Below are 22675 nucleotides of genomic sequence, written 5' to 3' on the forward strand. Positions count from 1 at the left end.
TGACGACAGACGCACCAGAAAACGGGAAGGAGCAAAACAGTCCCGAACCTTCGAGAACAAAAAGAAGCAAACACAAAGGACGAAGGCCTCAAAACCCCGTCGCACCCGAGACCAAAAGTCATGCAGAAACCCCAAGAAGAGGGGGACATGACGGAAGAAGGCCCGTCCCGGAAAAAGGGGCGAAGATCGTAGAAAAGCACCCACCGACAGGACGGAAACAACGGGTACAACGGACAAGGGAACCAAGCCCAGGGAGGGGCCGACGCCCACAAAGCACGTGCGGAGAGGGGGAACGGAAAACCCCACACCACAAAACTGCAAGAGTCCCCCAGAGGGTTAAAAACACCCCGGCGGGGACCAACGGGGCCTAAGGCCTTTCACATGAGCCCCACCCCAGCCCCGGGGCCGAGCTGTCCCCTCAAAGCCCCAGCGTCAAGAAAACCCCGGGGCAGCCATGAAAAACACGAAGGAAGGGAGCCCACTAGGCTCTGGAACTTGAACCGAAACCGGAGGATAGGCGAGGGGCGATATGAAGACCCCAAGCTCATCCCCAGCCAGCACAATGATGCGAGGACAAGACAGTGAAACCAAGGAACATGGAAAAACCAGGCCCTGCACGGCAAGACCGGCAAGGAAGGAGAGCCCAGAGGGAGCACGGAAGGGCCGAACATAACGCCACAACCAACCCCGACACGCAGCTGCAGTACCAAAACCGCAGCAAAACGTCACCACACTCCCCGAGGAAGCGACAGAGAAGATAGATAAATCGGACACCAGTGGCACACAAGGGGACATAGGCGGAAACCGAGCACCCAACTGAGCCACAGGGACGGTAGAAGAAACGTGTGCAGTGTAACAGGCAATCAAAGGAACACATTAGGCAGCCCAACATGGGCTGACCCCATACACAGCCCAAGAGCAGAGATGAGAGCGCCCAAGAAGCACAGAATCCGTCCGACAGGCAAACGACAGGGGAGAGGCGAAAAGAAAGAGCCAGAACCCATCCTGCAAACACAAGGAGGCAAACACAAAACCTCTGACAGGAAAACTTACTACCAAACAGGCACCCCCACTGTTGCACTGCAGAACAAGGTGGAGGCGGGGCCCCGAACTCAAGCAAGGTTTGACAAGCATAGGAGAGGAGCAGGAGTATAGGCAGGAACCGCCTCTGAAGGGACAAGAGGCCACCTGCAGACACCCGTGAACCGAGGAAGGAATCAGGTGGAGAGAACAAGAGCTGCCCAGTATGGGCTAATAGCCCTGCAGTAGGCACCTCGGGTGATACGGTCCACGTTCTCAAGTATGTATGTACACCCATTCCTACTCCCCAAAACAAAAACAGCGTCAGGACGAAGGAGACGCTAAACCGCACCAACTTACCTGCAGAACATAGGCGCTGAAGGTCCATGACGCAAGCTTTCGAGTTCGCATCCGCCGGAGGCGGCCAGGGCGCCCATGCTGGAGAGGAGGGGAGCAGCAAAGGAGGCTCCCCACCCTAGAACGCAGGGAAAAACCTTGACACATCCCCACAGCGGCACCCCAGAACACCCCCAAAGCAACGGGGCACGGATGGGAATAAGAAAAGAAAGAGAGGCGAAGCCCCCCCGAGAGAATTGGAGCAGAACACGTGTGTACACCGCCCGGAACCAAAACAAACTCCCACGGCGCATGCGCAGGACGCGAAAGAAAGTAGCCCAACCAGGCGAGAAGTAGCCCAATAAAACGAGAAGTAGCCCAATAAAGCGAGAAGTAGCCCAACAAGGCGAGAAGTAGCCCAACAAGGCGAGAAGTAGCCCAACCGGCTACAAGGAGCCCAAACGGCCACAAAGGAGCCCAAACGGCCACAAAGGAGCCCAAACGACCACAAAGGAGCCCAAACGGTTACAAAGGAGCCCAAACGGTTACAAAGGAGCCCAAACGGCGACAAGGAGCCCAAACGGCGACAAGGAGCCCAAACCGCTACAAGGAGCCCAAACCGCTACAAGGAGCCCAACCTGTCCAGAACAGAAGGAATCAGTATGGAGGCAAACTCCGGGACACGCAGGAGGAAGCCGCAAAGGCCAACCGCACCGCAGGCGAAGAGATGCGGTTAGCCGAAAACCTCCTGAAGACGGAACCGAAGAAACCACAGGGACACGGAACCGAACCCGGGGAGGAGCAGAACCCAAGCCCAAATCGTACGCAGAGGGGGGAAAGAAAATCCCACTCCTCGTAACAGTAAGCCCCGCTCAGAAGGATGGAAATCCAGGCGGGGCGCAATGGAGCCCAAGACCCCCAAGGCCGCTCCTCCCCAACCCCAGGAGCCTCTGCACCAGGCCCCGGGGCTGAGTCGACCTCCAAAGCCCCGGCCTCACAAGAAAAAGCCGGGGCAGCCGAGAGAGCTGAAAGAGAAGGGGGCCCACTGGTCAAAACCCCGGAGCATCGGCCGGAGGAACAGACTCGAATACCTCCGCAGCTACCACGGACGGGGCAACCCCCGAAACTGCCCAAGTCTCCGAACCTCTAACCCCTCCCCGACCCCGAAGCCTGCAGATGCGTAGGGGTCGGAAGCAGGAGGGGGAAAAACAAGGGGGGCGTGGAAGGAACCAAGGCCGAAGCGACCAAAACCACCCAAGTCTGGGTCCCTACACAAGCGGGGCAGCATCGGGGCGTCCGGGGAAGCGACAAACCAGAGCGCGTTGCAACATCCTACCCTGCAACGCGCGAGCTGCCTGCACCCACGGGAATTCATTAGCAGACTGGGCGAATGGAGTCACGAACAAGCAACAAAGCTCGCAGGACTCAAGGGTCGAATGTGTCACCGACCCAACAGGCAGCATGACGGAGGCAAAAACAAGGAGAGTCACCCTGAGACAAAGGGACAGAGCAACCCTCAACTCGCACAAAGCGAGAGGGGACGCAAGGGTCTCCACTATCGGACCCGAGAGCCCCCGGGGGGTTTCCCAGGGCCCCTAAACTGGGTCTGCTAAGCGTTATCCCAGGCAGGGTACTGCTAACCGGCGCCCCAAACTACCAAGCAAACTGCTAAAGCTGAACCCACGGGACGTGTCCACTCGCGAGGGCAAAGCAGGGGGTGCCTCCACACAACGAACCTAATATAAGGGGGGGGGGAGACACAAGGAAGACCCCCCTACCAGACAAAAATAAAAGAAAAAACCACACAAGTGGACAACGTACCCAGAGGGAACAGAGCCGGCCGCTGTCATAGGTGAAAACTAGCTACGCAGTACCCTGCGCCCCACCAGTGCGATAACTACCACTTACTCCAAGGTAAATAAGGGAGTGAAACCCCCAAACCCTCGGGGCGGCCAAATGCCAAACAGCGAAAAGCCAACAGAGGTAGACCCAAGGTGACTTGTGGAAGGCAACCCCAAGCCCCAAGGGCGGTACTTACAGGGCACTCAGGGAAGGTGACCCTAAGCACATGCAGCCCGAGTACCTGAGAATACTACTCCCAGCTCACACGACCACCGTAAGAGCAGCACTGCAAACAAGTTACAGCACTGAGACAAGACTGGAGCTGGAGCCACACGACTGTGCATTATCCCATCAGCCGAGGAACTGGGGCGGGGATCGCCGGCGTGGGAGTCTGGGGCTCCCCCTTCCCCCTCCCAGGGAGGGGGGAGCTGCGCAGACATGCAGCGCGGCTCGCATGACGTCATGCTTGTTAGTTCGTTTTCCTAACGAACTAACCTTTTCGTTTCGGGGGAGTTCTGTCCACTCGTTTGTCAATTTTTGTTGTTTAACCAGAATAGGGGTTTGTTTTGTGGCGCTTACCTTTCTGGGTGTCTGTCCCGGTCGATGGCAGATATAGAATGCTCCAAATCACATGTGCATTTCTATGGGCCATTGCTCCCCGTGCCTCTCTGAGGGGGCCAGGTTCTGGCTCGTGGTCCCCGGTAGGCCTAGAACTCCACCCACATCGACTGATGCAAAATAGTTAGGATATCCATATCAGCCATGGATAGCTCCGGGGAGCCGTAGGGGCTCCCCCCAGAAATGGCTTTGATAAAAACGTGCATAGAATGCAACATGAAGGTAGATTACCAACAGAGCTTTCAATGCCAACTCTGTTCAGCAGCCATACACAAAAAATGTGCCAACATGACTAACAATTCAAGGAGAAATGGTCCCAGTGACCACTCTGTGTACTGGCTCTGCAAAAAGGATGATGTAACTTTTTTGAAGATGATGGAAATCCTGGATAAAACTCCCGCCGAAAACAGAGAATTACTAATTAATGCCTGCATAGCAATTCCTAATGTCTTCAAACAAACTGTACACGACACCAAGGTACAACCAGATGTGGCACATAGCTCAGTGGCAGCGGCGCCTGAGCAGGGCTCGGAGTCAGGGATGCCTGAGCAGGGCGCGGAATCAGGGATGCCTGAGCAGGGCGCGGAGTCAGGGATGCCTGAGCAGGGCGCGGAGTCAGGGATGCCTGAGCAGGGCGCGGAGTCAGGGATGCCTGAGCAGGGCGCGGAGTCAGGGACACGTGAGCAGAGCGCGGAGTCAGGGACGGGTGAGCAGGGCGCGGAGTCGGGGACATCTGAGCAGGGCGCAGAGTCGGGGACCCCTAAGCGGAGCTCGGAGTCGGGGACCCCTGAGCAGAGCGCGGTGTCAACGGCGCCGGAGCAGAGCGCGGTGTCACAGGCCCCACAGCAGAGCACAGTGTCGGGGACACCGCAGCAGAGTGCGGTCCCTGGCAAATGGAAACAAACAAAACAAGGCCCCAAAATCTGTTGGTATTACAAATGGGCTACCTGTAAGCATGGGGAATCAATCGGGAAGAACAAATGGAACATGTAAATACGATCACCCTAGAAAGTGCAGAAACCTCCTCAATACAGGTAAATGTACCAAAAGCTGTGAATTCTTTCACCCAGAAATTTGCAAGAACTCTTTGGACAGGAAAGAGTGCTTCAATGCTGAATGTCCAGCTTTTCATATAAGAGGTACCAGGCGATTAAAACCGACAGACTACCACTATGAAAACAGCCACTACTCCATCGACCGGGATAATTTTTTAGCAAGAGGAGGAGGAGACGAATGGCTAAAAATGACCAGACTCTACCACCAACTCGGTCAAATGCTAGAGAGGATGCAAACACAGTGGCCTCCTTATCAGAGCCTCAGATATTAACACAAAGTAAAGCATCCAGCACTTCCACTAACACGATAACATCATTTATATTTGCCAACATCCAGGGTATAAAAACACGCAAATCCAACAAAGTTCACTTTATAGATGGTCTCCTTCATGAGGCAAATGCAGTGTTTGCAGCCCTAACAGAAACTCACACAAAGGACTACCTTGATGGTGAAATATGGATCTCAGAGTACAATCTTTTCAGATGTGATAGGAAACACCGGCTTCAGGGTGGGGTCAGCCTCTACATCAAAGACACACTCATCTGTACTGAGCTGCTAAACACCTCAAATGATATGGTGGAAGTGCTGATAGTCAAAATAGAGATCCTAAATGTAGTTGTTGTCCTTGTATATAAGTCACTGGAGGCAAACCCTCAGGAGTTTAAAGACCAACTAATGAAAATAGAACACTGCTTTGAAAACCTCACAAATCCAGCTCCGAACATCATCCTGCTTGGGGACTTCAACCTACGGCACCTGAAATGGAAGCACCTGGCTAATACAGTAATATCAGAAAGAATACCATTAAGTAGCCCAAATGTTTTGGGCTGTTTGGGCAAATGTAAAACCCATTGTTTTGGGTGTGAGAGGGGAAGGGCCACGCGGTGCGAGCTCCGCGGAAAACAATATATAACTAGGGACATTTCAGTGATACAGGAACTAAACACAGTCAGATAACTTTTAAAGTGTGTCTCAACATATTAAGCAATATATCATAGTGATTACCATCCGACCGTTTGTGTTAAAGGAAAAATAAGTGAACTTCGTGTGTAGTCAAGGCTGCCCTCGTGGTGCCAGGAGGCCTTAGGCGATAGTTGCCAAGTCGTCAATAAATCACATCTCTCGCTATTGAAACATCAAGTAATCAGTGCCCATAGTGCTAAGCTCTCTATGCAAAACCTGTGTCTATTATAACAAAAATTAAGATAACATAGTCTAATATCAAGTGAACAAATTACACACAAAATAAGTCCGTCGTGTGTGTGTAAACAAGGGCCACTTGGAGGTAGGCCCACCCCAGTACCCTCTTGTGTGTGTATTCTTTCAAATAGTGTAACGTACTCAGGTAACTAGTGCCCAGACACAGAAACTAGACGCCTTTACTGTATGATAACTAGTGGGAAAATGCAAGTAATGTAATCTAACAAGTGAACAAAACAAATTAAGAGTGCGACACGTGGTAGCAACACTGGCCGTCCATACAGCCTCTTCCAGGCCTATCTCAAGTTGGTAAACACCCACGGTCAACACCCACGGCCAGCTCCCACGGCCAACACCCGCGGTCAACTCCCCCACCGGTCAACACCCCACCTTGTAAGACCATCACCACTGAACAGAAGTGTTCAAAAAATGGCTTTGATAAAAACGTGCATAGAATGCAACATGAAGGTAGATTACCAACAGAGCTTTCAATGCCAACTCTGTTCAGCAGCCATACACAAAAAATGTGCCAACATGACTAACAATTCAAGGAGAAATGGTCCCAGTGACCACTCTGTGTACTGGCTCTGCAAAAAGGATGATGTAACTTTTTTGAAATTGATGGAAATCCTGGATAAAACTCCCGCCGAAAACAGAGAATTACTAATTAATGCCTGCATAGCAATTTCTAATGTCTTCAAACAAACTGTACATGACACCAAGGTACAACCAGCTGTAGCACAGAGCTCTGTGGCAGCGGCGCCTGAGCAGGGCGCGGAGTCGGGGATGCCTGAGCAGGGCGCGGAGTCGGGGATGCCTGAGCAGGGCGCGGAGTCGGGGATGCCTGAGCAGGGCGCGGAGTCGGGGATGCCTGAGCAGGGCGCGGAGTTGGGGATGCCTGAGCAGGGCACGGAGTCGGGGACCCCTGAGCAGTGCGCGGTGCCACAGGTACCGGAGCAGAGCGCGGTGTCACAGGCACCGGAGCAGAGCGCGGTGTCACAGGCACCGGAGCAGAGAGCGGTGTCACAGGCACCGGAGCAGAGCGCGGTGTCACAGGCACCGGAGCAGAGCGCAGTGTCACAGGCCCCGGAGCAGGGCACAGTGTCGGGGGCGCCGCAGCAGAGTGCGGTCCCTGGCAGAGGGAAACAAATAAAACAAGGCCCCAAAATCTGTTGGTATTACAGATGGGCTACCTGTAAGCATGGGGAATCGGGAAGAATAAATGGAACATGTACACACGATCACCCTAGAAAGTGCAGAAACCTCCTCAATACAGGTAAATGTACCAAAAGCTGTGAATTCTTTCACCCAGAAATTTGCAAGAACTCTTTGGACAGGAAAGAGTGCTTCAATGCTGAATGCCCAGCTTTTCATATAAGAGGTACCAGGCGAATAAAACCGACAGACTACCACTATGAAAACAGCCACTACTCCATCAACCGGGATAATTTTTTAGCAAGAGGAGGAGGAGAAGAATGGCTAAAAATGACCAGACTCTACCACCAACTCGGTCAAATGCTAGAGAGGACGCAAACACAGTGGCCTCCTTACCAGAGCCTCGGATATTAACACCAATTAAAGCATCCAGCACTTCCACTAACACGATAACATCATTTATATTTGCCAACATCCAGGGTATAAAAACACGCAAATCCAACAAAGTTCATTTTATAGATGGTCTCCTTCATGAGGCAAATGCAGTGTTTGCAGCCCTAACGGAAACTCACACAAAGGACTACCTTGATGGTGAAATATGGATCTCAGATTACAATCTCTTCAGATGTGATAGGAAACACCGGCTTCAGGGTGGGGTCAGCCTCTACATCAAAGACACACTCATCTGTACTGAGCTGCTAAACACCTCAAATGATATGGTGGAAGTGCTGATAGTCAAAATAGAGATCCTAAATGTAGTTGTTGTCCTTGTATATAAGTCACCGGAGGCAAACCCTCAGCAGTTTAAAGACCAACTAATGAAAATAGAGCACTGCTTGGAAAACCTCACAAATCCAGCTCCGAACATCATCCTGCTTGGGGACTTCAACCTACGGCACCTGAAATGGAAGCACCTGGCTAATACAGTAATATCAGAAAGAATACCAGGAAGTAGCCTAAATGAGCAGGCACATGCAAATGACCTGCTACGGATGTGCGATAGGTTTGCCTTAAACCAGCAAATAGTAGAACCAACTAGGAAGGAGAACACGCTGGACCTCATTTTCACTAATAATGATGAGTTGATCGGGAACATAATGATTACAAATACCTGTTACTCAGATCACAACTTAATTGAAGTTCTGACAACCATGGGGAATGGACCTTCAAAACCAGTCCAGATTCCCGGTGGAGGAGATTTCAGCAAATTCAACTTCAATAATAAACGGATAAACTGGGAACAAATAAACCAGGACTTCACAGAAATAAACTGGGAAGAACAGCTAGGAAATGCAAACCTGAACCAGTGCCTGGAAAAAATAAGCTCAGTAGCACTAGAGATATGTTCAAACCGCATACCCCTAAGAAAAAAGAGAAAGAGATGCAGATTGGAACGGGAACGTCGTTCCCTATATAGGCGAAGAAAACGAATCGCGGAACAACTTGAGAGTCGCACCCTATCTCAAGAACGGCGAAGAAGGTTAGGTAGAGAAATAGAAACAATTGAACTCAAGCTACAAGAATCATACAAAACCCAGGAGAGGCAAAGAGAGCAAAAGGCCATCAGTGAAATAGAGAGAAATCCGAAATATTTTTTCTCCTATGCAAAATCAAGATCAAAAACCACATCTAGTATCGGGCCCCTGCGAAAGGGAGATGGAACTTTCACAGATGACAACAAAGAAATGAGCGAGTTACTGAGGAAGCAGTACGACTCTGTTTTCAGTGAGCCATTAAATGCACTAAAGATTGATAACCCAAATGAATTTTTCATGGATATGATACCAACATCAAATCATATATCAGACGTCGCCCTATCCCCACTAGATTTTGAAGAAGCCATAAACAGTATGCCTATGCACTCTGCACCAGGCCCGGATTCTTGGAACTCCATATTCATCAAGAACTGTAAAAAACCACTATCGCAGGCCCTTCACATTCTGTGGAGACAAAGCCTAGATACTGGCGTTATCCCTGACATACTAAAAACAGCAGAGATAGCACCACTCCATAAAGGAGGAAATAAGGCAGAGGCAAAAAATTACAGACCGATAGCACTAACATCGCACATCATAAAAATTTTTGAGAGAGTGCTAAGAAGTAAGATCACAAAATACATGGAATCACAGCATCTCCATAACCCCGGACAACATGGTTTCAGAACAGGGCGCTCTTGCCTGTCGCAATTGCTGGACCACTATGATATGGCATTAGATGCTATGGAAGACAAACAAAACGCTGATGTAATTTACACAGATTTCGCAAAAGCTTTTGATAAATGTGACCATGGTGTTATTGCACATAAAATGCGTTCAAAAGGAATTACCGGGAAAATAGGCAGATGGATCTACAATTTCCTGACTGACAGAACCCAATGTGTAATAGTCAACAAAATAAAATCCAGCCCATCAACCGTGAAGAGCTCAGTCCCCCAGGGTACTGTGCTTGCTCCAGTACTTTTTCTCATCCTCATATCGGACATAGACCAGAACACAACCTATAGCACTGTATCATCCTTTGCAGATGACACTAGGATTTTCATGAGAGTTGGCAACATAGAGGACACGGCAAACCTCCAATCAGATGTAGATCAGGTCTTTCTATGGGCTACAGAAAATAATATGGTATTCAACGAGGATAAGTTTCAGCTCATGCGCTACGGAAAAATTGAAAATATAAAAACAGAAACCACGTACAAAACGCAGGCAAATCATAACATAGAACGAAAAGGCAATGTAAAGGACCTGGGTGTACTCATGTCGGAAGACCTTACCTTTAAAGAACACAATAAAGTAGCCGTCACAACTGCAAGAAAAATGACAGGTTGGATAACAAGAACTTTTCACACTAGAGATGCTATACCGATGATGATACTTTTCAAAACGCTTGTGCTCTCTAGAGTGGAGTACTGCTGCACAATGACAGCCCCTTTCAAAGCTGGAGAAATTGCTGACCTGGAGAGCGTGCAGAGATCCTTTACTGCTAGAATCCACTCAGTAAAACATCTAAATTACAGGGACCGACTAAAGAGCCTAAATCTGTACTCCCTTGAGCGCAGGCGGGAGAGATACATAATAATTTACACGTGGAAAATAATTGAGGGGCTGGTTCCAAACCTGCACACAGAAATAACACCACATGAGACCAGAAGACATGGCAGGATGTGCAGAATACCCCCGTTGAAAAGCAGAGGTGCAACAGGTACTCTGAGAGAGAACTCTATCAACATCAGAGGCCCGAGACTGTTCAACACGCTTCCACTACACATAAGGGGCATAACTGGCAAACCCCTCACAGTGTTCAAGAGAGAACTGGATAAGCACCTCCAAAGGATACCTGATCAACCAGGCTGTGACTCATACGTCAGGCTGCGAGCAGCCGCGTCTAACAGCCTGGTTGATCAGTCCAGCAACCAGGAGGCCTGGTCGACGACCGGGCCGCGGGGGACACTAAGCCCCGGAAGCACCTCAAGGTAGCCTAAATGAACAGGCACATGCAAATGACCTGCTACGGATGTGCGATAGGTTTGCCTTAAACCAGCAAATAGTAGAACCAAGTAGGAAGGAGAACACGCTGGGCCTCATTTTCACTAATAATGATGAATTGATCGGGAACATAATGATTACAAATACCTGTTACTCAGATCAAACCTTAATTGAAGTTCTGACAACCATAGGGAATGGGCCTTCAAAACCAGTCCAGATTCCCGGTGGAGGAGATTTCAGCAAATTCAACTTCAATAATAAACAGGTAAACTGGGAGCAAATAAACCAGGACTTCCCAGAAATTAACTGGGAAGAACAGCTAGAAAATGCAAACCTGAACCAGTGCCTGGAAAAAATAAGCTCAGTAGCACTAGAAATATGTTCAAACCGCATACCCCTAAGAAAAAAGAGTGAGAGATGCAGATTGGAACGGGAACGTCGTTCCCTATATAGGCGAAGAAAACGAATCGCGAAACAACTTGAGAGTCACACCCTATCTCAAGAACGGCGAAGAAGGTTAGGTAGAGAAATAGAAACAATTGAACTCGAGCTACAATGAATCATACAAAACCCAGGAGAGACAAAGAGAGCAAAAGGCCATCAGTGAAATAGAAAGAAATCCTAAATATTTTTTCTCCTATGCAAAATCAAGATCAAAAACCACATCGGGCCCCTGCGAAAGGGAGATGGAACTTTCACCAATGACAACAAAGAAATGAGCGAGTTACTGAGGAAGCAGTACGACTCTGTTTTCAGCGAGCCATTAAACGCACTAAAGATTGATAACCCAAATGAATTTTTCATGGATATGATAAAAACATCAAATCATATATCAGACATCGCCCTATCCCCACTAGATTTTGAAGAAGCCATAAACAGTATGCCTATGCACTCTGCACCACGCCCGGATTCTTGGAACTCCATATTCATCAAGAACTGTAAAAAACCACTATCGCAGGCCCTTCACATTCTGTGGAGAGACAGCCTAGATACTGGCGTTATCCCTGATATACTAAAAACAGCAGAGATAGCACCACTCCATAAAGGAGGAAATAAGGCAGAGGCAAAAAATTACAGACCGATAGCACTAACGTCGCACATCATAAAATTTTTTGAGAGTGCGCTAAGTAAGATCCCAAAATACATGGAATCACAGCATCTCCATAACCCCGGACAACATGGTTTCAGAAAAGGGCGCTCTTGCCTGTCGCAGTTGTTGGACCACTATGATATGGCATTAGATGCTATGGAAGACAAACAAAACGCTGATGTAATTTACACAGATTTCGCAAAAGCTTTTGATAAATGTGACCATGGTGTTATTGCACATAAAATGCGTTCAAAAGGAATTACCGGGAAAATAGGCAGATGGATCTACAATTTCCTGACTAACAGAACCCAATGTGTAATAGTCAACAAAATAAAATCCAGCCCATCAACCGTAAAGAGCTCAGTTCCCCAGGGTACTGTGCTTGCTCCAGTACTTTTTCTCATCCTCATATCGGACATAGACCAGAACACAACCTATAGCACTGTATCATCCTTTGCAGATGACACTAGGATTTTCATGAGAGTTGGCAACATAGAGGACACGGCAAACCTCCAATCAGATGTAGATCAGTTCTTTCTATGGGCTACAGAAAATAATATGGTGTTTAACGAGGATAAGTTCCAGCTCATGCGCTACAGAAAAATTGAAAATATAAAAACGGAAACCACGTACAAAACTCAGGCAAATCATAACATAGAACGAAAAGGCAATGTAAAGGATCTGGGTGTACTCATGTCGGAAGACCTTACCTTTAACCCTTAAACTGCGCATGGCATATATATACGCCCTGAGTAACATGTCCCACGGTGCGCATGGCGTATATATATACGCCATAGGGTGCCAGGCCCGATTCAAGTGGCCCGCGGCTACACAGTGTTCACAGTAGCTTCCTCAGGGCTCTTGTAAACAAACGCCATTTTTTTTAAAAATCGTGGGCAATATTCTCAGGTGTGAGAGGCACAGTACTGTTGGAGCAACCAAGGCCGGCGCACGCAGCATGAGCGAACAGCATTGCTGTTCAGCTTGTGACCACAGCATCGCCGAAAAATGCCAAAATAAATATATAATTGTTATTATTTAGCGATGACAATATTACAGATGACCCATGACTGTGATATAAATAACCAGGGTTGTGATAATAGCAGGATTGTTGTAATAATTAGTGCTGTGGGAGGAGTGATGCTGAGAGACGGAGGGAGACAGCATCGTTTACTGACTGTGTGGCTACCTGTTATTGTTTGCATTCACCATACCAGGTCAGTGGTTCTCTATGGTGAAGACAAATGTAGATACTTATATATAATGTGTGTATTAGTGTAATAACAGCAAAAGGATTATGCTGGGAGGAGCCACATGGGTGACGGAGGTGACGTCGTCTGCACGATTTGTGTAGCTGTTTAGAGGGTGGCCACTATGCTCTTTGGGCGCACTACAAGCTTAGGTGTACAGTTACGGTGCGTAAAACATGTAGATACTTATATATAATATGTGTATATAGGGTAATAACACTGCAAACAGTATTGTTGGGGGAGAAAGTTTAGTGTGTGTGACCTTGAATGAGTGAGGGAGCCACCAGCCGCCATCTGTGTATAGCGACGACTCTTAGTGCCTGAACTAACTATATCAGCTTAGCTGTACAGTTGTGGTGACTAAAATATATACATACTAATATGTAACGTCTGTATATAGTGTAATAACACCACAAATGGTATTGTTGGGGAAGAAAGTTTAGTGCGTGTGTTGAGGGAGTGGCAGCGAGTGGCTGGCTGGTGTGTGGTGGTAACTCTTCGTTGCTTTTCAACTCTCAATACCAACTTAGTGGTTCGTTATGGTAACCAAAACATGCAGATACTTATATATAACCTGTGTATAGAGTGTAATAGCAGCAAAACTATTTGTTTATTGTTTTATAAACATAATAATTGAATCACTAATATGCACACCATACTTTTGAGTATAGCGATTATTCACCACTTTTATTATATAAATATATTACAATACACACTATTGAATAATATTACTGCAAAAAAACTAAGAAAAAATCAATCGGAGACATTGAAACAATTAGGTAATAATATCTTTGTGGCAACTCCCACCTGTCAGTGCTGGTGACGCTGACCGGCTCTGACGACCGCTCTGTCAACGCCCACTTTTTGCCAGACTACTTCTGTCAATTGCGCCCAAAATATGTCACCTACGATTTTTTTTTTATTTTTCCCGTGCTCAGGGGACACAAATTAACACTTTGGCGTACCCCGCGCACCACCCCTCAACTGTGCGATATGGGACCCAGGGTGTCATGCGAGCGCGCGTAAATTCTGAAAAGTGTATACTCTCTTCAACTTTGTCACCTTAATTCTCGTCCTACGAGATTAAATTTTGTATCATTGTGTTCGCAATAGAATTCTCTACAGCACTAAATGCATATAAACTCCAAAAGCCCGGCTAATTACCCGCAGCAAACAGAGAAAGTGCGAACGAGTTACCCAGGAGCCGCAAACGCGATAAAATGTTTTCACTATTTTCACTCTGGTCACCTCAATTTTCGTCCTAGGTCTTTCATTTTTGTCTTATTGGGTTCGCAATAGAATTCTCTAGATGAACATTATCATATAAAATAAAAAACCTGGTCACGCTCCAACCGCCGACGAGTTGAAGACGGGCCACGCATTAGCCACAAGCGAGCGCTCAGATGCCTTCCAGCTACACTCCCAATTCCCGCCCTTTTCAAGCCTTTCTTTCGCAATTTTCTTCCTGGAAGGGCCTTGTTCATGATCACTATCCAGCGTGGAGTAAGTGTAGATAGTTTCTAAAGCCGCAGTAAGAAATATAGACACGGAAAATAGCCGAAATGTTCACACGTTTGAGATGCAAGGGGAGGCGACATTGGTCACAACAGTGGAGCGAAAACAATGGGCCCACGGCGTGTGCCAAGCCGCCTGAGGGCCACGAGGCTCAACAAAGAAAATGGGAAGACATCGGCGCGCATTTTAAAACCAGTCCCAAAAAAATCGGATAAAAACCTGATTTTTAGCGATTATTTAAAGTGGATGACGCAATGCTGCGTCATCCCCGGCATTACTGACAGTAAACGGATGACGCAATGCTGCGTCATGCCCGGGCGAAAGTGTTAACATGTTTAGAAGACGAAAAAAAAATTTGAATTTTTTTTCTTGCGCACAGGGGTGTAAATGTCCCCAGGACCCCTGAGCAGTGTAAGGGTTAAAGAACACAATAAAGTAGCCGTCACAACTGCAAGAAAGATGACAGGTTGGATAACAAGAACTTTTCACACTAGAGATGCTATACCGATGATGATACTTTTCAAAACGCTTGTGCTCTCTAGTGGAGTACTGCTGCACAATGACAGCCCCTTTCAAAGCTGGAGAAATTGCTGACCTGGAGAGCGTGCAGAGATCCTTTACTGCTAGAATCCACTCAGTAAAACATCTAAATTACTGGGACCGACTAAAGAGCCTAAATCTGTACTCCCTTGAGCGCAGGCGGGAGAGATACATAATAATTTACACATGGAAAATAATTGAGGGGTTGGTCCCAAACCTGCACACAGAAATAACATCACACGAGACCAGAAGACATGGCAGGATGTGCAGAATACCCCCGTTGAAAAGCAGAGGTGCAACAGGTACTCTGAGAGAGAACACTATCAACATCAGAGGCCCGAGACTGTTCAACACGCTTCCACTACACATAAGGGGCATAACTGACCGACCCCTCACAGTGTTCAAGAGAGAACTGGATAAGCACCTCCAAAGGATACCTGATCAACCAGGCTGTGACTCATACGTCAGGCTGCGAGCAGCCGCGTCTAACAGCCAGGTTGATCAGTCCAGCAAACAGGAGGCCTGGTCGACGACCGGGCTGCAGGGACGCTAAGCCCTGGAAGCACCTCAAGGTAACCTCAAGGTAAGGATGCAATCCCACAACAAGCTGACTAACTCATAGGTACCAATTTACTGCTAGGTGAATGGGTGATAGGAAATGCATTCGGCAATAGGAAATGCGTCAGACCATTTTTATCCTGCCTGGGATTCGACCCCGGAATTCTGGATTGTGAGGTGAAAACAAACCCAACTGTACATAGTACCAGAACCCTGAACCCTGTCTATCTTTAACCATGTCTACCAGCACAAACAATAATGTAAACAATGTCTTGTTAAAACAATAATTTAATAAAGAGATCAGACTGGCAAATCCTGCCATAGTGATTGTTATGTGGTTGGAATTAATTGGAATGAAAAATTATTGTAATTGTATCATATTTTTGCTGGCAGGTGTGTATGCGCGCATCACCAGTGAACCCTTTTGTTTTGTCTCCCAAGTGTATTCTCATTACAATTAATTCATATCATGCATGTTATGTATATGGCAATATGAATTTCATAGACTTTACAATTGCATATAAAACCATTTCTGGAAATAGTCATTATTCAATTGTAATTTCTTATTCATCTGTAAGTTGAAGTAAACTGTTTATGACAAAACTAAATTATCTACACATATTCACACATGCCTTACATTTCGATTCCTTTGGTTATTTGTCACACACTAGCACTGAATTTTCTCACTGATGGTCACCTTCTCTGGTTGCCCTCAATGCAGCCCCAACTGATGATCTGCCACATTTTCTACAGTTGAACAAGACCCTCATTATATATAACATTTTCCAATTCAGTCTTGTTTTCAATTACTGCTACCTTTCTAGTCTAGATGTTTATTTCCCCACATTAGTATACATACCAGGACAATCCTCACTCTTTTCACACGTCCATGTATAAGGAAGTGTCGTGTACGTGCTGTCATAACCAACCTAAATATTTTGAGTGTTCTATTAAAAGCTAAACATTTGAAAGGTGTCAGCCTGAGAGATGATCCTTTATGTGGCCACCATCTCAAGCATGGTGAACTTTTAAAGCAAAGCATGCATCAGAAATAAGAGTAATACATTTGCTCTTACCTGGTTTTAATTTTGTGCTTGTTGGTACAGGTACTGAAGCAAAAAGTGCCAGTTTTGCAATATCAGCCACAAGGGCTTGGGTAAGTGATGCCAATATGCAACTCTCTTCTTCCAACAGGCTATCAACTTCATTCTTTGCACCCTATTGGATAAAAATACAATTTAGATATTTAGATAAAAATACCACTATAAAACTGGTATTTTCTTTCCTCAAAAATCTCATTTTTTTTAATAAGACTGAAAATTCCATTTTCATCCTAGTACAGTATACTGTATATGATTAGATTAACAACCCTGATTTAATACATTCGACATTTCATCACATCCTGCATCAGCATTGACTAGATAATTCATAAATTATTGGATTTCTTTTACTGGAAATAATATGTATAAATTATTGATTAAATTTATTAATAGTATAAAAAAAACAGCGTTTAATGTAATGAAACGCCATTTTGTGGGCGAGTACCGGAGGCTCTCCGGAGCTATCCATGGCTGATATGGATACCCTAACTACTTTACATCAGTCGATGTGGGTGGAGTTCTAGGCCTACCGGGGACCACGAGCCAGAACCTGGCCCCCTCAGAGAGGCACGGGGAGCAATGGCCCATAGAAATGCACATGTGATTTGGAGCATTCTATATCTGCCATCGACCGGGACAGGCACCCAGAAAGGCAAGCGCCACAAAACAAACCCCTATTCTGGTTAAACAACAAAAATCGACAAACGAGTGGACAGAACTCCACCAGGAAAACGAACTAACAACCATGACGTAACACGAGCTGCGCCGCATGTTTGCGCAGCTCCCCCCTCCCCGGGAGGGGGAAGGGGGAGCCCCAGACCCCCGCGCCGGCGATCCCCGCCCCAGTTCTGAGGCTGGATATCAAAACCGTGAAAAACCCGCCGACCGGAAGGCGGGAGGGTGCCGGGGAGCCTCTGGGACTCACCCAGAAAATGGCGTTTCATTACATTCAACGCTGGTTCTCTGGGGGGAGCCCCTACGGCTCCCCGGAGCTACCTCACCAAAGACTACCTAAAAAACAAGGGGACATACCCGGGAGGCGGTCGGAGAATCACTCCACAACACGAAGTCGAGACAACAACCCAAGGTATAGCATTCGCCAGAAAAAAGGGAGAACGGCCGCAGACGAAGAAAACCTATGATCACGACAATAGGAGCCAAAAACCACTGCGCCTGAGAAGAGCAAGAAGCTCTGCCACACGGCCCCCAGAGGCGAATGCCAACACAAAAAGAAAACCGAGGCAAAGCAAACCTGACCCCAAGGAGCCACAACCACCAAGGAGAAGAAAAACAGGAGAGCACCCTGTCCAAAGACCAGGACGACACAGACAGTGTATAAGCAGGCCGGAGGTGTAACAACGCACGATACAACCTGCGAAACGGCGCAGAAGGAATATCGATACCGAAAGCTAGCAGCAGACACCAAGGTGCCAGACCCTGGAACGGCCCCAAGCGCCTCTACATCCTCCGCAAGCCAATCCTATGACAGCCCCAGGAGGGAAAAGAAAACGCAGGACCAAAACGAAAATGCCACAAGTGTGCAAGACCACCTCCACAAGTGCAGCTGACAGGGAAGGAACTCGCATAAGGAGCCGCCCCGCACCAATATCCCGCAGAAGGGCAGGAGCGAAAAGACTCATTAGGAGGAGCAAAATCGCTCCCAGGAAAACTAGGAGTGCCGAGACAGTGTGAAGAGAAGAGATATTCACAAAAGAACAAAAAGGCCAACACCCAGAAGCTGCCGGCAAGAGCTGATGATTGATGCCTCGCAAAACCCACAAAACCCAGTGCCTTGCAAAACCCGAAGTGGGTTTCCACGAAGTGGAAACCCACTTCGGCCAATCATCAGCCAGATACCCACACCCACGTACAGACTGGCGAAGCGACTCAATGGCTTGCTGACTCCTTATGTCCCTTGTGCCTTCAGCCTGAAGTCTCCAAAGGAATTTGTTGACTTACTGCAGGGAACACGGCCCACAGGGACAAGAGCCTCGTTGGACGTAGAATCACTGTTTATGAAACGTACCTGTGGATGAAACAATCGGGATGATAGCGGACAGAGTGTATCGTGATCCGGCCTGTACTCCTCTTGACATACCAGAAAACATTCTAAGGAAACTACTCCAAGCTTGTACTAAAGAGGCACCCTTCTTGAGCCCGGATGGGCACATGTATAAGCAAGTAGATGGGGTCGCCATGGGTTCTCCCCTAGGTGTCCTGTTTGCGAACTTCTACATGGGTACCATCGAGCAAAAGGTCTTAGTCGACATGAACTTGAAACCGGCCATATACTGCAGGTATGTTGACGACATTTTTACACAGGTACCTGATGTCAGACATCTGTAGGAGCTGAAGGAGGCATTTGAGCGGAATTCTGTGTTGCGTTTCACTTACGAGATGGAGAAGGATGGGAAGCTGCCCTTTCTAGATGTAACAGTCATGGAAAGGAGTGGAGGTATCCACACTGCAGTCTACACTAAGGAAACAAACATAGGAATGTGCCTCAATGCCAACAGTGACTGACCAGACAGGTAGAAGAGGAGTATCGTTAACGCTTATGTCGACTGTGCTCTCAGCCACAGCTCAGGATGGAAGCAAGTCGATGAAGAACTCTGTAGGGTAAGGCAGGTCCTAGTCAACAACGGCTTCTCCAATGGTTTCGTTAAAGACATCATAAGAAGGAAGGTGAAACGCCATGCAACCTCTGAAGAGACAACTAACACAACACCTGTACCCCCTATTAGACTATTTTACAGGAACTTCTTTTCCACAGCTCATAAAACGGAAGAAAGGGTCCTGAAAGATATTGTTAATAGAAACGTTATCCCTACAGACATAAATCAAAAGATACAATTGACGATTTACAGGCATACCTAAGTTAAAGAGTTTAATTCGTTCCTGGAGACGACTCGTATTCCGAAGCTAATTTCCCCATAAGAAATAATGGAAAATGAATTAATCCGTTCCTGACTACCCCAAAAAACCCACATCAAACTAAATTTTTATACCTAATTCATCTCAATAAACCTACAAAACTATGTTCAAGTTATTACTTATCTTGCTGTTGAATGCTGTAGGCGTATGGAAGATGGTGAGGAGAGGGGAGGAGGAGAGGAGTTACTGTTTGGAAAGGGAGTCCCCTTCCATTATCACATCAGGCAGTGAGGACCTTTCTGGTGTGCTCTCCCTGGCACGTTTTATCTGAGTGCCACTAGGTCCTGGATGAGGCTCACTGCTCGATTTCCTCACCACAAATCTGTCCATGGAAGCTTGCTTTTCCCTTCTTCGCAAGCTCTCTCTGTAGTAAGGCATCACATTGTCATTGAAAAGATTAAGGCAACGGCCTACTACAGCTTTCTCTGGGCGAGTCTTTTCAACAATTGTTTGAATCTCTTCCCACATCTGACACACATTCTTAATTACTGCAGAAGGGACATTCGCTACTGCCTCCTCCTCCTCCACTGTAGAATCATCCGCTGTGTTGTCTTGCTGTTCCTGTTGAAGGGCTTGGAGTTCATCGGTGGTCAGTCCTTTGTTGTGTTCTTCCACCAACTCCTCATCATCACCATCCAATTCCAAGCCCATTTGCTGGCCTAGAGTAACAATTTCCTCAACAATAGGCACATCATTTACAGGCTCAAACCCCTCACGGTCTAGTTCTCTCACACATTCAGGCCACAATTTTCTCCAGCCAGAGATCAGGGTTCTTTGAGTCACTTCTTGCCAGGCTTTGTCAACGCGTTTTAAAGCACTACAAATGTTAAAATGCCGTTTCCAAAACTCTTTGAGGGTGAGGTTTGTGGCTTCAGTCACTTCAAAACATTTCCGGAAAAGTGCCCTTTCATAAAGTTTCTTAAAATTCGCTATGATTTTCTGGTCTATAGGCTGAATTAGAGGAGTGGTGTTAGGAGGAAGGAATTTAACTGAGGAATTTATTGTATCTGGGCAACAAATCATCTTCCAAGCCTGGAGGATGAGCAGGAGCATTGTCGAGGAGAAGCACGGCTTTGAGTGGCAAATGTTTCTCCTGCAGATATTTTTCTATGGCAGGGCACAGCACTTCATTCACCCACTCCGAAAAAATAAGCCTAGTCACCCATGCTTTTTTATTAGACTTCCACATCACACACAAATGGGTTTTCTGCACTTTATATTGTTTGAAAACCCTTGGATTTTCAGAATAATACACTAGCAAGGGGTTAATTTTCAAATCGCCACTCGCATTTGAACACAGCACAAGCGTAAACCTATCTTTCATAGGCTTGTGTCCGGGCAAGGATTTTTCCTCCTTGGTAATGTATGTCCTCTTAGGCATTCTTTTCCAAAACAGTCCTGTTTCGTCACAATTAAACACTTGTTGCGGTAGGTATCCCTCAGCCTCTGCAAACTCTTTAAATTCCTCAATAAATCGTCCAGCGGCTGGTTTGTCTAAGCTGGCTGCCTCCCCATGCCTTGTAACACTATGGATACCACTTCTTTAAATTTTTCAAACCAACCCCTGCTTGCCTTAAACTCTTTCGTATCTGCATCACTCGTTGCAGGGGTTTTCTTTACAAGGTCTTCGTGCAATACCCTGGCTTTCTCACAAATAATGGCCTCCAAATCACCCCTTAACTCCTTGTCGTGTATCCAAAATAATAACAACTTTTCCACTTCAAGTATTTGTGGTCTTTGTTTCATTATTGTTCTTACTCCTTTTGCCACTTTAGCACCCATAATCTCATTTTTCTTCTTAAGTATAGTGCATATTGTTGATGTGGCTTTGTTGTACTGCCTACAAAGTTCAACAACATGTGTACCATTCTCATGCTTCCGAATGATCTCTTGTTTCTCCTCTATTGTCATCCTCACATAGGCTTTCTGGCCTTGATCCTTACCACTGGCTTTCTTGGGACCCATGGTGAGATATATAATAACAAATTGAATAGTCAAATGACCAAAAATCCAACAAAACACTGAAAATTCGGGTGAAGAATTTATGTGGGGTAGTCACTGGGCGCGAGACAATGGTAAACTGAGGGGCGGAGGGGCAGAGGGGCGACGATCACCGAACCACCACGCGCTAGGTCACCCTGTACGCGTATCAACAAACTCGCGTCCCGAGGTAACCCTCGCCTTCCAAGACATATTTTCCGAGGAAATCCTGCTCGTATTCCGAAAAACTCGCATTCCGAGGTACCACTGTACTATAAAACCAAGAAAACGGCCAACGTACTCATGAGAAACTCTCCAGACACAAAGCAGAACGCTTTAAAAGAGACCAATGTCGTCTATGCCTTCAATTGCCCACTTGGGGACTGTAAGCCTCAAAGAATTCAGTATATAGGCAAGACAACAACATCTCTTTCCAGGCGATTAACAATGCATAAGCAACAGGGCTCCATTAAGGAACATATAATCTCTTCCCACAACCAGACCATCACCAGAGAAGTCTTAACAAAAAACACGGAAATCACCGATAGATACAGCGATAGCAGGCGGCTTGATATCTGCGAGGCACTACACTTTAACCCTTAAACTGCGCATGGCGTATATATACGCCCTGAGTAACATGTCCCATGGTGCGCATGGCGTATATATACGCCATAGGGTGCCAGGCCTGATTCAAATGGCCCGCGGCTACACGGGGTTCACAGTAGCTTCCTCAGGGCTCTTGTAAACAGATGCCATTTAAAAAAAAAATCGTGGGCAATATTCTCAGGTGTGAGAGGCACAGTACTGTTGGAGCAACCAAGGCCGGCGCACGCAGCATGAGCGAACAGCATTGATGTTCAGCTTGTGACCACAGCATCGCCGAAAAATGTCAAAATAAATATATAATTGTTATTATTTAGCGATGACAATATTACAGATGACCAATGACTGTGATATAAATAACCAGGGTTGTGATAATAGCAGGATTGTTGTAAT

General features: G+C 46.9%; 1 protein-coding gene across 1 annotated transcript in view; it reads right to left on the reverse strand.

Moving 5' to 3' along the window:
• Window positions 1–22675, reverse strand: part of LOC123767096 (kinesin-like protein KIF14) — a 474367-nt gene that overhangs the window by 66335 nt on the left and 385357 nt on the right. Inside the window, 1 exon segment of the mRNA XM_045756600.2 lies at window positions 16742–16883. Within this exon segment, the coding sequence (XP_045612556.2) occupies window positions 16742–16883 (142 nt within the window).

The sequence above is a fragment of the Procambarus clarkii genome, chromosome 53 (assembly GCF_040958095.1).
Source record: "Procambarus clarkii isolate CNS0578487 chromosome 53, FALCON_Pclarkii_2.0, whole genome shotgun sequence".
NCBI classification, from domain to species: Eukaryota; Metazoa; Arthropoda; class Malacostraca; order Decapoda; family Cambaridae; genus Procambarus; species Procambarus clarkii.